Below are 16,483 nucleotides of genomic sequence, written 5' to 3'. Positions count from 1 at the left end.
CCAAGTGACTGCCTGTGATTCCTATTTGCCAAGAGCCCAGTAGCATTCGTAGCAGCATAATCCCCGGTATTTACACCTCGCGAACAGCCCAGTGTGACAGATGATGTGCGCTGTAAATCTTTTTCAGTTTTTATATATGGCGGATACTTCAGACTGTTGAGGTGTTTGTCGCACAAATCATAAATCATAAGAGCTGATTATAAAATAGTAAATAAGAGGGTAAAGTGTATCCCAAGCTAAGTTAGAATGTAAACATTATTTCTTATTTAACACCAAGATTTGTAAATCCTAATAAGTCACTACGACTTTTATCAAATCTAGGTTCTTAAAGATAAAAGTAAGTTACATCTGGTAAGTCCACGTAGACTTAAGTTAAGTAAGGTTAGGCTATTTGTACCTAGCTGCGTAACTATCACAGGCCTTAAGAACCCCGTTTAAGATAACGTCACTCTTTAATATTAGACAGTTTCGAAAACTTGATAGCAAAAACTGCAATCTGTTTGCGTATTTAAAGGATATAAAAGGAATTTACTTTCAATTCATATAGGAACATTTAAACTATAAATATTCCACTAGTACCATTGATCTTGTCAATAAGCCCCAAACACATTGAACTCAATGAGTTCTTTGAGGTAAGACCTCTACTTAGGTGTGATAAGATTGCCACAAGGTGCGGAGAAAATATTTCCATAATGGGGAGGGGAAAAATACTTTAATGAATTCCGTTGTCACTAATACCGAAGCTAATGTGAAAAGCCTGATTTTTGAAGTGGCTTTTTAATACCCAATAATTAGCATATTCTTTATTTTTAAAGATAAGTAAACAAAGTCAAGTCCGCTAATTGAAAGTAACCCCAAGGAAACTCGGAAACCCCAGCAGGCGATGGATCCATTTCATCGTAAATTTATTGCAAAGTTTTTCTTACTTTTCTTTTGGCCATTTCGTAATTTTTGATTGATGAGTGACTCGATGTCACTTTTGTTTCGCCGTTTTCCGATGATAAATTAATACAAGAAAAAACGACTATATATAGGGGGGGACTTACGAGCCACCCACCCTACAATCGCCATCATCATGGCGTTTTTGGTTTCGGCTGTTGTGTAACTTTCGGGCCAGGCATTTCTGGGAGCTCTGGGGCTCCTTCTCATACATAATTAGCTGTCATAAATCGTTCGGCGGGGGACATCGGCCATCTTTTATTGTTTGCTTAATAATTTTTCAATGTGCTGTCGTGCCCACTCTCACACTCCCCGTTTGACTGGCTTGCGTGTCTTTCTGCCAGGCCATAAATCAAATTCTGACATCGCATTGTCATTTAATCAATAATTTATAAACAATTTTTTTTATAGGTTCGCATTTGGCAAGAAGAGGGCGGCGAAAAGGCCTGCAGTTTTGCGTGAGTTTAGTGTGTGCGTGGGGAATGACAGGCCTTAACCCGAATTCATTGCCTGGGAAACTAATTGAAATTAGGCAGCTGAAAAGGTTTTGCCTTTGTGCAATTATCGATTGTTTATGGATGAGAGGTCAATTATTTATAAACATCGTTTATACTTCGATTCTATAAAGTTTGGTTTAAAAAGGATGATTTAATCTTTGGCAAATTTGAAAATTAAATATTGATTTATTATGTTTAAAAAGCAACAGGTTAATTAAATAAATCAAAGCAACAAATTGTATAATAAAAATGAGGTTGTATATGTTTTACACAGAGAAAATTTTGACGTTTTCATCTGAATTCAAAATGTTCTTAAAAATAGAACTACATTTTTGAAGTTGAAAATATTTTTATTTTGCTCGAATCAAGTTGAATTGGCGGTACCTCATTGTATACCTCAACAAATAAACTATTAGACCAGTCAGTAGAGTATACTTATCAAAAAGTTGATAAATAAACTCAATTTATCTTTTCTCTTCTCACCATTTCGTTCTAATTGAGAACATTAGGAGCAAAATGTACGGATGTTCTCAATTCAAGAACAATGTACTTGAATAGTTCTTCCTGTGTAGAATTTATTTTGTAAATTGTGTGTGTGGTCTTAAAATACAAACAGAAAGCTTAAAAATTTAAGTTCGAAAAGGGTTATAAAAATATTATTTTTGTTTTCTAAGGAAAAACTCATATCATAGCACCCCTGGTCCAGAAACTGTCGAGAAAAGTTCGTGCAAAATTAACCAAATTTGGTCAAAAATAAGAAGAGCCCTACCCAGAAAACACCAAAACTCCGTTTCCAGAAAGACAACCTCAAAAAATGAAATGTCAGAGTCCCAAGCGCCCAAAAGCTCATCAGCTCGTACAAAACAGTTAACAGTGGTCACTGGCCATTATGAGGGTCTAAAGGGGGTAGGCGGCTGAGGGGGGAGGTGCTGACGGCGGCGGCACTTTTTGATTTCGCTTGGCCGCTGTCGCTGCTGCTGACCAAAGCGCAAAATCACTTTTGACGTTTTTATTCTTTGTGTCGGTTGGGATTTTACTTGGCTTTTTTTTGGATTTTTTTCTGTTTTTTTTTGGTTTGTCCGTTTTGTGGAGCGCGCGCGCGCCTCGTTTCGTTTTCATTATCCGAAGCGCGTCCAAATTCATTTCAAGTTTCGCCGCCGCCGCCGCCATCGAGTTTTTGAGGCGTCTTCAGCTGTCCAACTGTTGGCTTTTGGCATCGGGCAGCGCGTTAAGTCCCACATAAGCCGACCTAAGCGTTTAAAAGCCTAAACGAATGTGCCTGGGCGACAGAGTGTATCTGTATCTGTGTCCAAGACCGACCGAGCCTCACAACACTTAGAGAAATGGAGCTCTAGTTAGATTTTATTTATAAAATATAAGGTATCTTAGCCTTAACTGTATTTGTTAAAAGAAAATATAATGTCTTTTATTTTGTTTCTTAATAAGGATGCAGTAAAACAAACATATATTCTTATAATATTTAAAAATGTAGTTGTTATAAACACCTTATAAAGGAAATGTTATGTTAAGGAACAGTAATACAAAAATATATCTTGTCATAATATCATATGTATCTAAATATCTGATCATATATATCTTAATGTCATAAAAATCTATAAAAATATAGTTGAAAGCACCCTAAAAAATTAAGTTGTTGGAAGCAAAAAATGCTTAATAAATGAACAATAAAACGAAAATATATCTTAAAAATTTCAAAAAAATATATATCAAATTAGTTGTAAGCACCCTAAAAAAAGCATTCCCCTAAATACCAAAAATATAATTTCCTAAATATATCAAACGATATTATTTCCCACTGTGTGAGTGTCATTGGTTAGTAAAAACGAGAAACGGCGAAAATACGAAATACATAATAATCATCATCATCAACATGAGTTGGTCGACCGTTCAGCTGTCAAGTCGGCTTTTATTTTGCGCTCAAAAACTTAGACCGACTTGACAGTTGGAAGACAGTAGTGTTTATAACATCGACGTCTGTCCCACAACCACCACTAAGCGAACGGAGGAGACATGAGTGACAGGCGGCTCAGCAAAAGAGTTAATACTGTGATTAAATGGCCAAGAGAGGAGTGCCACTGGCAGACAGATCCAGGATGGCTGGTCAAAAGGTGGGCGGCCATAACGTCCGACAGCTCTGACTGACCGCCGATTTGGGCTGAGTAAACCTTTAAAGCTTTCTTAAGAAATCTTTTGACTTGGTGCTTAATTTAAAAAGAACGTGAAGAGTAAATATTATTATATAGGATTATACGGTATTATATCAAATTTAAAAAATGATTGATAACATTATTAATATCCATATAAGAGACTTTAAAACACACAAAATGTGCATATGAGAAAGGTTTTTGCGTTTTCGGAAACTAGCATGCTCTGTATGTACTGGTTAAGAGTGGATTTCGAGTGTCCTAAGAATATTTAACCTTGAGCAAACTTGTATAATGCCAGACAAACTAAATTTTAAAGAAATGGTAAACAAAATTATAAAGAGGTATACTAAAGCTAAAGCTTCTAGGAAACTCTTTAATAAGGCATATATTAATCACGTAATAAAAGTATAAACAGTAGATAATATCACAGCTCGGCCGAGTTAAAGAAACAAACACGGACAATTGCTCTCTTAAATATTGTGATAAAAATGGCAAGATCTGTAAACAACGCGTGACTAAGGCTAGAGATTTATAGTGCTGCAATACCCAACCTACTGCTAAAATCTGGCTTCAGCTTTAACAAATCCCACAAATCTTCTAAAACCTCTCAGATGTGTGTTATCTGAATGACAGGCAGTCAACTAACTGAAGGACTACTAAATTTAGACAGATCCTCTCTAATTCGAGAACGAAAGACCTTGTCTTCGGGCGGCACGACAATCACGAGACTCAACTGATAGTTTTATCTTGTTTTCCTACAATGTTTTCTCTTCTGAATTCCTCACAAATTTTGTTTATTATCTTTGGCTTGGAAGCTAAGTAGCGTAATGCCAGTAAAGTTATTAAAGAAAACACAGACGTTGCAGTCTATTGTCTATCATGACATTGTCAAAAAACCCAAGTTATTTTTAACTGATTCTGAAATGCTTGAAGGTGCTGTCAACAAAAGAATAAAAACGAAAGTAAAAATCCCCTAACTTGTTAGTCAAACAAATTTTTAATTGCCCATTGGAAAAATTATCACTTGAATCCGGCTGAGCTCGTAAACTTATATAAAATATAATAAGCTGATGACAGCCAAATCAGATCTTGAACTCTGTGAGTATGTGGCACATTAGAACCATAAATTTTAATTTTAATAGCTTTCCATTTAGATTAGACCAACATAATTGTGTGGTTATGAAATCAATTTTTATTTCTAGAAAAATATCAAGGGAAACTAAGACTTAATCAGATGCACTTGTCAAGGGGTCGGATCACACTATTTCACTTCGACGGAGTGGAAATACACTAACCATAAAACTATTATGGTTCTATTCCTCTTTACTCGATTTATATTTATTTCCATGCATTTTCCTTTTATGCTTGGGCGTACCCTATAGAAAAGAGTATATTTAAATTAATAGGCTCGTAAAATTTAAACCAAAAATGCCTTTATGTGTAAAAGCAACAAATCACCCGAAATGACCTTAGACACCCAGAGACACAACAAGAACATACAAGGCAACTAATAATAACACTCAAAAACCAAATAAAATCTGTGGCATTTTGTTTTTGAGCAAATGAATCTTCTTATCACCTCAATAAAAGTCTAATCTATGAACACTTTTCCAAAGTATATTTACCACATCCCAAACAAAAAATATTCAAAATTCTAAAGACTATTTCATTAGCGAACCATAAATAATGTCATAATCGCACAGTCGTGAGCAAATTTATGTAGCCACGACCAAGTGAATAATTTAAGCAAAACAAAAAATAAATAAATTCAGAGGGGGGAAAAGAAAGCCAGAAGCAGCCGACTTTACAGCCCAGCAGTCGCTGAAACAATAGAATTTTAACAAGAAACATAATTTATTGCCACTTAAGTCATAAATATATTTTTAATTTCGACCAATTCACATTTACAACGCAACCAACGCCACAACAATCGGGCTAAGATCATTTTACCCCTTTGTTGCTACCCTGTAGGTTGAGTATGCTAAACAGTTTCGAAAGTATGAACTGACTGGCTAATAGTTACAGAAAAGTCTAAAAAAAATGTTTGTTATAGATAAATTTACATTTTTTTAAGACAACACAAAGGTGTACAAATACACATTGATTAAATAGTACGAAACCAAACAAAATCGATTAACAGGGTACTGCAAGTTCGTTCCATTTAGAATAGCGACATCTTATATACATAAATTCGTTTATTTTTTGTGTAGTTTTGGCTTGTTAGTAGTCTGAAGAAGGCTGGTTAGGGGAGCGCAGAAACAAAAGAAATGAAATACGGAAAGTCTTAAATTTACGTCGCGTTGACTGTTTATTTTCCTTTTGCCCGCTTTCATGAATCTTCAAGTTTATTATTGTTGTCTGTTCTGTGGAGCTTCTGCCTTTGCCGCCACTAATTCTGGTAGCCAACAAAAATTTAACACTCAAAAGGTAGTAAAAAAAAGATGAAAAAAAAGCGGGCCATAAAGGGCCGGCTAATTACAAGTTGCCACAAACACATCCAGAAACATATGCTAAAAAGTTACGCCCCACAGAATGAATAAAGTTAATTTTCCATATGACCAAAATACAAAGACCTCTTCGAATTAATGAATATATGGGGTATTCGTTTATTAGGCGAATCTTTTTCTGTTCGTTTTTTGGTTACGTATATTTTTATTTTATCATTCGCCCTAATGAACAAAAGCCGAAAAGGTTTCTAAACGGCATGGAGGAGACAAATGTATCTCGTTTGAACGCAAAACACAAATGTTTAAAACAATAATAAATTATCTTTGTTGTTGCTGCTGGCTCTCTTTGCCTTTTATCGCTTGATAATCGCTGGTCATTAGTCATTTTGGCCTCAACCTCAAGTATTGTGTGTTTTCTATATAGCGAATGTATCTGTATCTTTGTATCTGCTGTCGGTTTCCCTCTGTCTGCCTGCCAGCCTGGGCCACGCCAAAAAGAGTAATGTGAGCAACAGCACGGTGGCAGCTGCTGCTTTTGCTTTTGCTTTTCTGTTGCTTTTTGCTTTTGCTTCTCTGCTGCTTTTGCTGTACGCCGGTGTTGTGTTTTGCCTCTTCATTTGGAACCGGGCAAACCAAACAGCAGCAGCCGCTCCGTTTAATAAATCGTGTACTGTCGCCTTTTATTGTTGCGGCAATGTTTCAAATTTTATTTATTTATCTGCTGCCGGTGAATTGGCTTAATAATATGGCCATCGGACAGCAGCAACAGCCACAACGGCCACAACAAGCATCGCCGGCAGCAGGTCAAGCCCATATTTAGCAACTTCTGGCTCTGACTATATCACACTTAACAGCCGGCTTTAGCCTATCGGTTATCTTGACAGTGCATGAAATATTTATGCCCTGTTGAGGCTTCGCCGAAGAGCTTATTTCTGAGTGCGAAAGGGTATGTGGATAGATACATGTACTGGCCTAAAAAAACCAGAGTCCCCTGAAAATAAATAATAACACAAGGGGCATATCTCTAGAAATGTCAACCACTCATTCATTCATTTCTATAAGTATAAATATATAGTATATTCTTTAGTACAATTTAATACCATTTATTACAGATATAGTAGGTAATCAAACTCTTAATGATATAATACCAGAGCATTCCCTAGTCGACTCCTACTTTAGATAGTCCCAACCACATAAACTTTAATCTGACAACTTGACATTAATAATTTATAATTAAATACAAAGAAAATGAAATAAAATTATCATATCATCGGGTAAACAGAGATCGTAGAAATTCATTAACGGATTTGTCAGCAACAGTATCCGATATATGTATAATTTATCTGCCAACGCCGATTACCGATTGCCGCTGACGTTTTATGCCAGTGACCTGATTTTACTAAATCAGCCCACGTCAAGCGGACAAACCCTTCCGGACAGTCGGAATTTCCTTGCCTTGGGTAATTTACAATCTAACGTATCGTAGGCAAAAGACCGCCACTGACCAGCGTACCATATATCACTGATATATCTATCAATAATATATTAGCGCCAAGCTCCCCCGAAAAATACGAAAAACATCGCGTCGGCGGTTGGCCTTTGAAGTGTGCTACAACGAAATCGGCTTGGCTCAAGGTATTTCGTTTTTGTCGCTTTCCAGTTGTTTCCGCTGGCTTCAGCCGGGTTCAGGTATTCCTCTGGGTGGCTAGCTCTGGGTGCAATAATAATCACAGCTGAAGAATTTATGCCGCGGCTTCTGTTGGAAGGCCTTGCAGGGCCATAAATTCTCAACGCGATTTAATATATTTTTTTTCCATTACATATATTTGTTTATAGATACCAATGAACGTATATTTTATTCTTGCATTCTCCTATCATATTTTATTCCCTGTTTCCCGGTCGTTATTTATGGGCTTGCGTTCTTTGTAGTATCTTTATAAGTTAAAAAAAAGGTTTAGCTATATAACGGAAAATATTTATGGCTTTGCTAATAAAAAACAAACATAAAAATATTTATTTGACTTTTGTTAATTGAATTAAACATTCCTTTAAATTAATTTTAATCAAACATCTTGACAACCTCCATTCTATATCCGCCACTTTACTATGTCTTCTTGTTCACCCCGCCTAAAACAAATCCTATATAAATGCCTACCGAGTGCCCGTTGACAGTTGTCGCCGTGTCAGCAACAAATGTCATTTTCAAAAACATTTTACACAAAATCACAAAAAGAAAGAACAGAGATGCCAAATGAAAAAGATGGGCGATCCCGGGCCACCGCCCATATAATGTAAGATAATATGGAATGTGAAGGGGATGTGTGAGTTTTGTTTGTGGAGCCCAGAGGGAAAGTGTCAAACGCAACATTATGAAAATGACACGAGGAAGCCATAAATATTAAAACAAAGCAGCCTAACAGCAGCAACAATGTCACAACACAGCATGGGATATTCGGAGAGGAGGGATACTATGGACCGACTCGCAGCGGGGGCGTGAATTTCACAGAAAAAAAAAATGTACAAAACGAAATAAGACTACGGAAAATTATTAAGGAGTTGACAGTTGACAGTGGGCACACAGACTTAAAGATACAAATGTATCCGCTAGTCACTTACGAACAGTGGGCCCCCGCTGGATGTCACATCTGTGTCACTTTACGCATGATTGACGCCCCAAATGGGTGTGTCGCCCCAAGAGGCCGGCAACTCGAGCCGAGAATACGAAAAATTGTAATGACTTTCGGTGTAATTTATAACAAAACTGTTAATTAGCTGCGACGACAACACTGACATCAGTCAGCTGCTGTTGTTGTTTAATTTATGGCCGACATGCGAACGGGTCTCGCCACCTATTAGAACCAGTCCCCTAACTCTTCGGGGATGGAATGTGGCAACAAGTTTCCCTATTTTAAGAACCTTGGTTTCGATCTTTATCTGGAGAGTCAATAATTATTATATAAAATATAATTATTTATAATAATCAAATATATTTTAATCTTAATATACCAATTCCTCATAAACAAGGAATTAAGTTCTATAACGATTTATAAATAGCCATTAACGATAAGGTATAATCAGCATTCATTATGGCAAAGTTCGCGAGCACTAACCTCAAGGACCTGTTCACTGGCTAATCTCAAACGACACTTCATAAATCATTAAATAATTCACCGAATCTTAACCTGCCAGTGGAATACTATATCAATCTGCCAAGCGAAATCACAGCACTGAACAGCTGTCGACATTGTATAGGGCCACAAATAATCTTCCCGCAATCTCAGTCAACAATTTGTGTATTATTTATGGGCAATTGCCAGATTTAGCGGAAATGTTAGAAAATATACTGATTATTAACAAAAATATAAAAGGCATATACAAAATATTTGTTGAAAGTTAAAAAAAAGAAACAAAAATATTCCATATCTTCAATAACGTTCTTTTAATTTTCCATTACAATATTTTGATCATAAATTTTTAAACTGGCTTTTTATGTCGCTTAATCTTAAACATCTTTGTATACGTCTCGGGTTATAAAATTGGTTTTACGACTTTATGGCAATAACCATACGACAACTTGTCAGTTCTAAGGTGCCAATAAATAAAGAGCCGACTAAAATCACAAAGGAAAAAAATTTAGATTTTAATCTTTCTAATTTTTGTAAGCAATACTTCCAAATACTCTAACCTAGTGAAATTGGTTACTAAATTTATTATAACCAAAAATTATCTTTTCTATAATAGTATTCTTTGACACAATTTAAAAAAAATTAATTTTTTAAAACTTATAGTTCATTGAAAAAGTTACTCAACTGCTAAAAGTACATAGCCACTTTGAAACCTCTTAAAACAAATCACAACCACTGATTATACTTAATTTCCACCAGCCCATAAATTTAGGCAGGTGCTAGCTGCACAGTCACAAGATCCCATAAAAGTTTTGCCAAAGTATAAGCTTTGCCATATATTTTTATATTTATGACTTTAAACAGCTCGATTATTGCAGAGTATTAATAATTATGACTCAACTTCTGATATCTTGCATGGCTGGCCCTAAGTGCAGCAATAAGTTAGTAAAGCAAAGAATTTTTATTGAATTGTATTATGAATTCTTTACCAAAAAATTGAGATCTTTGTCTAAAAAATCATCTAAGGTTGTAGTTTTTCATATTTGCATTTAATATTCTTCTGTTATTTTAAAAGCGATCCATTGTACCTTCAACTGAAAACTTAAAAGATAAATCATAAAATGTTTTATCATTTTTCTTACACCATCGTGCGAAAAAAAACAAAAAATTTCTTTGACTTGGGCTCGTCCGGGATTTGAACCCGGGACCTCCCGCACCCTAAGCGGAAATCATACCCCTAGACCAACGAGCCAGTTGAATGGAGCTCGCCGAACCGCCAAGTTCAGGGCGTCGCACGATCTCTTGGCTCCAAGACGAAAGAGAAAACTTTGGAGTCGTACCCCCACCCTTTCCCCTTTGATCATAATCAGAGCCATACTATTTTTAACCAAAAGTTGCCGAGTTTGTTGTGGATTCGGTTTTTGGATTTGGTTTTCTGCCGCTGTGGCTGCTTTTGATGTTGATTTCGTTGTTGTTGCTGCTGTTTGGAGGCGCCGGGCGAGTGTTGACACCCAAAACAAATTGTTCGACATGGACAGCTTGGCAAAACAAAGAAATATGATGCATGTAAAAAAATTCAATTTAGTACGACAGAAACAACGAGAGCTCTAGTCAGACAACCAAAGCGTTTTACCAACGTAGCTTTCAACGGAATTCAAATGATTATTAATCTAACAGAGCGGTTTTTCATTCCATGGTTAACTGGCGACTACATAGCTTTAAGGGATTAGTTATTTAATGTATTTTAACTAAGGTAAAGAGTTTAAGATACAATAAATGGAAAACTCCAAAGGAAAACTGATCATTAAAATATAACTCAATTAGTTTTGGTAGAGCACCTTATTTTTAAAAAACTTTATGACTTACAATTGTTTCAGAGACAATATAAGTTTAAACGTGAATATCATAGTCATTTTGTCAAATCGGAATTGACGAAGAACGCTTTTTGCTTGATGTTACTTTCGATGCCTGAACAAAAGGATTTTTTTGAAGTCTTGGGATATGCTCCTCTTAGCTAAAACGATGACATACGATCACAAAATATATGCATTTATAAATTGCATATTTATATTTAAGCAAATACTGATTGCAAATGACTGGCAAAGTTTGGAATTTTGATTTTTAATGTCCTTATATCATCAAAATAACAAATAATTTTAACACTTTATTATTTTGTTAAAAAAATATGATCGAATCCATTACTCAAGAGGCTTGCATATTTTTCCTTTGTATGCGATAAAAATGCTGCTCCAAAAAACACAAATCCCCCAGCAATCTGAAATCAACAGCTCGCACTTCGGCACTTCATTTGCCAACACTGATTGCTGGGTATTGATAAGTCTACCCCCTTGCGACCCCACCCCTGCGGAAAAACATATTCCCACATTCGTATTGGGGCCAAGCGATTTTTGTGTTCGCATCGAATCAAAATCAAATCAGAAACAACATTCAAGTGGGTCGAAGGGGGAATGAAAACAGCGATTGAGAGAATCAGCTGGAAATTGAAACAATTGAAAAAACGCTGTCGTTGAGCGTTTGACAGCTGAATGCGATAATTTCAAATCAAATAAATTGAATATTGTCACAATTAATTTATTTATGAGATACACTCGAAATATCGCCATTGATTTTGATTGTTGCTGCGGCTGATTGTTGCTTAAGTTTGAGTTGTCTGGTTGGTTTGAGATTTTTTTTTGTATTTCTGAAGCATATTGTTTGTGAATAATGTTTGTCATTTAGCTTTGTCAGCAAGTTTATATTTTACGTACATATATGCATTGCTTTTTTCAGTCGCTCATTGAATGTCAATTGATTTTGGTTTCATACATTGTTTGTACAAATGTGATTTTTATTGATTTTTAATTTTCAGCTTGGGTGTTTTATGGCTGTTGCCGGCGACTGTTTTATTAAGGCTTGCCCAATCAAGCTTTTCCCTCCTCCAACCCTCATGAATTTTAAATTCGATTTTGATTTGATTTTTCTGGCTGAATTCGAATTGCTGAATCCTGAATAATTGAGTGCGCTTAAAATGCAACAGAGAATGCAAATAAATAGTACTAATCATTTGAATTTCAAATGCATTAATTGTGATGGGTAAAACAAGATTTCTTCGAGTAGAAATTGAACAGAATCAGAAGACATTGTAAAAAAATAAGTGTGAGGTAAAAGTAAGTGTAAATGGGAATTTCATTCGATTGTAACTATCTATCTACGCGCCAAAAATTGTTTAAATCGGACCATTCATTTAAAAATCATAGGAAAAAGAACAGTGCAGTCTCGGAAACAGACGATTTGCTGCATGCATATCTCCATCTCCTTCGCACAACCGTTTACTGAGCAACTTGTATCAAATAGTCGAGGCGGTCAACTATAGCGTCCTTCTTGACTGGTTTTTAATTTACCTACCAATTTTCCTGAAAATTTAATTTTTTACAATTTCTCAAAACAACAATTCCCTAGAACTTTTTTCCAGATTTCAGCTTTGGAATAAAGCGAATTAGACCACGATAAGGTTTCTGGAATTTGCCACTCCAGCTTATGTAAATATAATTGAAAACCGAGCAGAGCACTATCAGCAATATTTACGACCCATGAATAAGCCAAACCATTCGATATAGATAACCAAAGCAAAGATTATTGCCCAAAGAATTTGTTTCCAGCTGTAAAAGATTTTGCCTCGAAAGAAAAGAGTTTTGATTTGTATTTTTAAAAATTGTTTTTCTCTTGTATATTTCTCAGTTTTATACGAATGTGTTTGCATGTAGTTTAAATTACTTTTGTTTGATATTCCGTGGCTTCTTGTGTAGATCGTGTTGTGGCTTTTGCGTACATCAAGGAGTAATTAGCAAATCTAATTTTATATTTATAGAATTTACACACAGTACATAATTATATGAAATATTCATTTTTATTTTCCGTATTTATTTTGTTTTTTTTTGTCATTTTCTTTTTTTTTGTCTGATTGGTTGGTATTACAATTATTCATTATGCTTAATTTACATGTAAGTTGACTTAAAGAACATTATTTCAATTGTTGGTTTGTTGTATGCTTGTAGATAATCGTAATAATAGTTAATAGAACTTAAAGCGAACTAAAACTAAAACAATGTTTGAACATCTCAGCAATGGGTTCGTCGTTAACAAAATTGGAAGTTGTAGAATGTGTTCCGGCTAAGACTTAAAAAACTTTGGTTGAACTTTGAGAACAAATGAGAGTGATTGGACTTTCTGTTCCTGTTTGCTGCAGTTTTTACCTAACGATTCGAGTACTGTAGACATTTAGGGTGAAAGGAGAAGAATAAGAAGTGATCCTGCTATTTTGCGGCTGCTACTGTTTTTCTTTATAGGTGGTTGAATATTTTCTGTTTGCGAAACTTAAGTGTAACTAGCGCTCTTTAAACTACAGTTTAGTATCACAGAATAGCGCAAAAGCCAGAGATGTGTCAGCCTTTGCAATTGTTTTTGTGTTTTCCTTTTTGTTTTCTATGAAAGTATCTCAAACAGGGTTTTTGGAAATGGGGGGCAACCCTTTCGTCCTATATCTCTGGTTTTATCTTCAATATAATCCATTTTTTTTGGTATCTATCATTAGGTGAAAGTCACTTCACTGATGGGCTGCTCCCATGCGCTGGCCGTACATGGCATATGGCGAGTAGTAGGGACCCAGAGCAGCTGCCGCAGCGGCGGCGGCGGGATTGAAGGCTCCAGCGGCGCCGAAGGGCGAAGGTCCGCCGGCCATGGCTCCCGGCGGGGGTTTGGCATAGGGGTGATACCTCGCCGCTGCCGCCGCCGCCGACATGGGGCTCAATGGTGGCGTTGGATAGCCAGCCCTCAAGGCGGATGGGGGGAACAGGGTTCCCAGCAGCGACTGAGCCTGGGATTGAGCCAAAGCTGCCGCAGCAGCCGCCGGATCCGAGAGATTGCCGGTGTGGGTGCGCAGGTGGGAGAAGAGCTCATCGGAGGTCTGGAACCGCTTGCCGCAATAGGCATCGCCCACCACCCAACTGCACACGTAGGGGGCGGAACGGGCTGCCGCGGCATTGGCTGCCGCTGCTGCAGCTGCCTGTGAGTATGGATGAGCTGGTGGCAATCCGGCGGCACTGGCCATGGCCAGTCCATATTTCTGGTGCTCACACTGAGTGCATCCGGCGGGACAGGGTGCGCCCATCAGCATTTGTTGCGTGTGCGCAGAGTAGGGACATCCCTGGCAGTAGGGATCCTTGCACACGGGCACTATGGCCTCTCCGCCAGCCGGGGTCTTGATGCGCTGGTAACTGATATAAGGATTGGGCTGGCCACCTGGTCCTCCGCCGGGGGCTCCACCCGGATACACTCCATTGGCTGCCACCGCCAGCATGGCGGCGTGATGGTGGGAGAATCCTCCGGCAAAGGGTGGCCGGAAGGCGGGATTCGCATGCTGCTCCATGCCGGGCGGACAGCAGAGGGCGGACAGGTGATTCAGGCCATAGGGTCCGGCTGCTTTGTAGGCCGCCGCTGCTGCCGCCGCCGCCGCTGCCATGCTGCTCATCTCCTTGGGATGCTGGGCGGTACCGTTGGCATTGTTCAGCACCTCCATTCCGGATCGCACAATGGGACTGGCACCGCGCTGCGAAGAACCCGACGGGGAGACTGTCTTCCGGCTCGAGGATGAATCGTGCACCGATATCTCCGCCTTGTTGCCATCTGTGGGCGTGGCATTGGACTTGCTGCGCGATGGTACTCGCTCCTGGGCGGAGGAGGAGTTCTTGGAGCTGGGACGCGTGGGCTCGACCTCCAGTGAGGAGCTGCTCTTAAAGGAGTTCTGATTCTGGTGGCTCAGCACATTCGTCTCGTAGGGCTTGAAGGCCAGTTTGATTTCACCGGTGCTGGTATTGCCCAGACTCGTGCTGGTAGCCGTGGAGCTGATCGGTGTGCTGGACTTGGGCGATTTGGCCTGGCCGGAGGGAGATTTGGCGGCCGAGATCTCGGCACTGCTCGAGGAACTCGACGAGTTCGACGACGAGGAGCAGGCTCCGGGCTTTGTCTTGTTCTTGTCCATCGCCAGCAGGGGCTTCACCGCCGACGAGTCAGCTCCAATCTGGGAGCAGGTCTGTGCGAGCAGAGCCAGGGGACTCTTTTTGGCGTCCATCTGTGGTGAATGAAAAAAAGGTTGGAAGTTGTTCTTTAGTTTTTTTGTTTTCACTGAATTTTTCTGCTTTATAGCTTTTATCAACTTTTAAACATATTTTATTTAAATTTCTTCAACAATAAATATTTTTGTATTTTTTTTCGACCTAGAGTTGTTCTTGATTTTTTCCTAGACTTTTCGATTCTTGAGTATCTAGAAATTTAATAAAAATAAGTGTATATTTTCAAATTTTTGACTAGAATATCTAAAAAATATGAAATTTTTTAGTTTCTTAGCAAATATCTATTTGATATCTTAATTCAATTTTAAGAATTATTTCACCTTAAAATTTTACGAATTCAAATTCTCAAAAATCTTTTTTTCAATACTTTAAAAACCTTCAACTCTCACCAATTTGTTTTTCTTTTTATGTTCAAAAATTTACTAATTCTAGACTCTTATTTTTTCATTCTTTGATTTTTAGTCAATACTAACCGTTGTGGGCAATGGGGCCAGATAATCCGGTTGAAGGTACTGGTTGTTACCGATGGTAACAACGCCGCCGCCTCCTTCCAAGACAACCATTTTAGTTGCTTAGTGTGTTTTTTGAAATGTAATCCACTAAGGTTGCGAGACAAGGCTACAAATGTGTAGCTTTGCTTCGGCGTCGATGAGGTTAATCCACAGAAATGCGTCGGCAAACGTAGGTTAATCCAAAGAAAAATCGGCGATTCAACACTTGTAGTTTCGAGCAGAGAATTTATCTCTGGTTCTGGGTAGCACTTTTTATTGCTGGCCAAGCGTTTGGTGTTTTGGCTTTGATTTCACTTTTCACCACGATTTTTTCGATACGAAACACTCTCGATCGGTGACCACAGTTGACTGGGGGTATGTTGTATTTTCAGTTTGGGTTTATCTTTTGTCACTCGAATGGCTTTCAGGTTTTTCCGAACACGTCTGAACGCTGCGAAGTCAAAATTCGAATTGAATCCAACGAATGCGGCGGCGAGTGTAACTGCCTGCGAAGTGAATCGCTCGCTTGGGAGAGCACTCTCTCCGCTCGCTCTCTCTCTTTGCCGAGCAGCGCTGCACACTCTCGCTTGCCGCATGCGTTAGAGGAGCACCGCCTGCTGAGTGTGAGCGGGATACACTGCGTATAATTTTCAAATATGGCGTACTTTTTGTCCAATCACAATCGCAT

General features: G+C 38.1%; 1 protein-coding gene and 1 non-coding gene across 2 annotated transcripts; both read right to left on the bottom strand.

Moving 5' to 3' along the window:
* Positions 1-10,356: 10,356 nt before the first annotated feature.
* Positions 10,357-10,428, bottom strand: TRNAP-AGG (transfer RNA proline (anticodon AGG)). Its single transcript has one exon. It is a non-coding gene; the product is annotated as a tRNA-Pro (tRNA).
* Positions 10,429-12,879: 2,451 nt separating this feature from the next.
* On the bottom strand, positions 12,880-16,274 carry noc (no ocelli). Its single transcript, XM_017090437.4, has 2 exons — positions 15,778-16,274; positions 12,880-15,303 (listed from the first exon to the last, which is right to left on the bottom strand). Exons 1-2 carry the CDS (start codon positions 15,865-15,867, stop codon positions 13,780-13,782), a joined length of 1,614 nt encoding a protein of 537 aa, XP_016945926.3. The 5' UTR covers positions 15,868-16,274; the 3' UTR covers positions 12,880-13,779.
* Positions 16,275-16,483: the final 209 nt, after the last annotated feature.

The sequence above is a fragment of the Drosophila suzukii genome, chromosome 2L, assembly GCF_043229965.1.
Source record: "Drosophila suzukii chromosome 2L, CBGP_Dsuzu_IsoJpt1.0, whole genome shotgun sequence".
NCBI lineage: Eukaryota > Metazoa > Arthropoda > Insecta > Diptera > Drosophilidae > Drosophila > Drosophila suzukii.
This window is presented reverse-complemented; position numbering and strand designations above follow the sequence as displayed.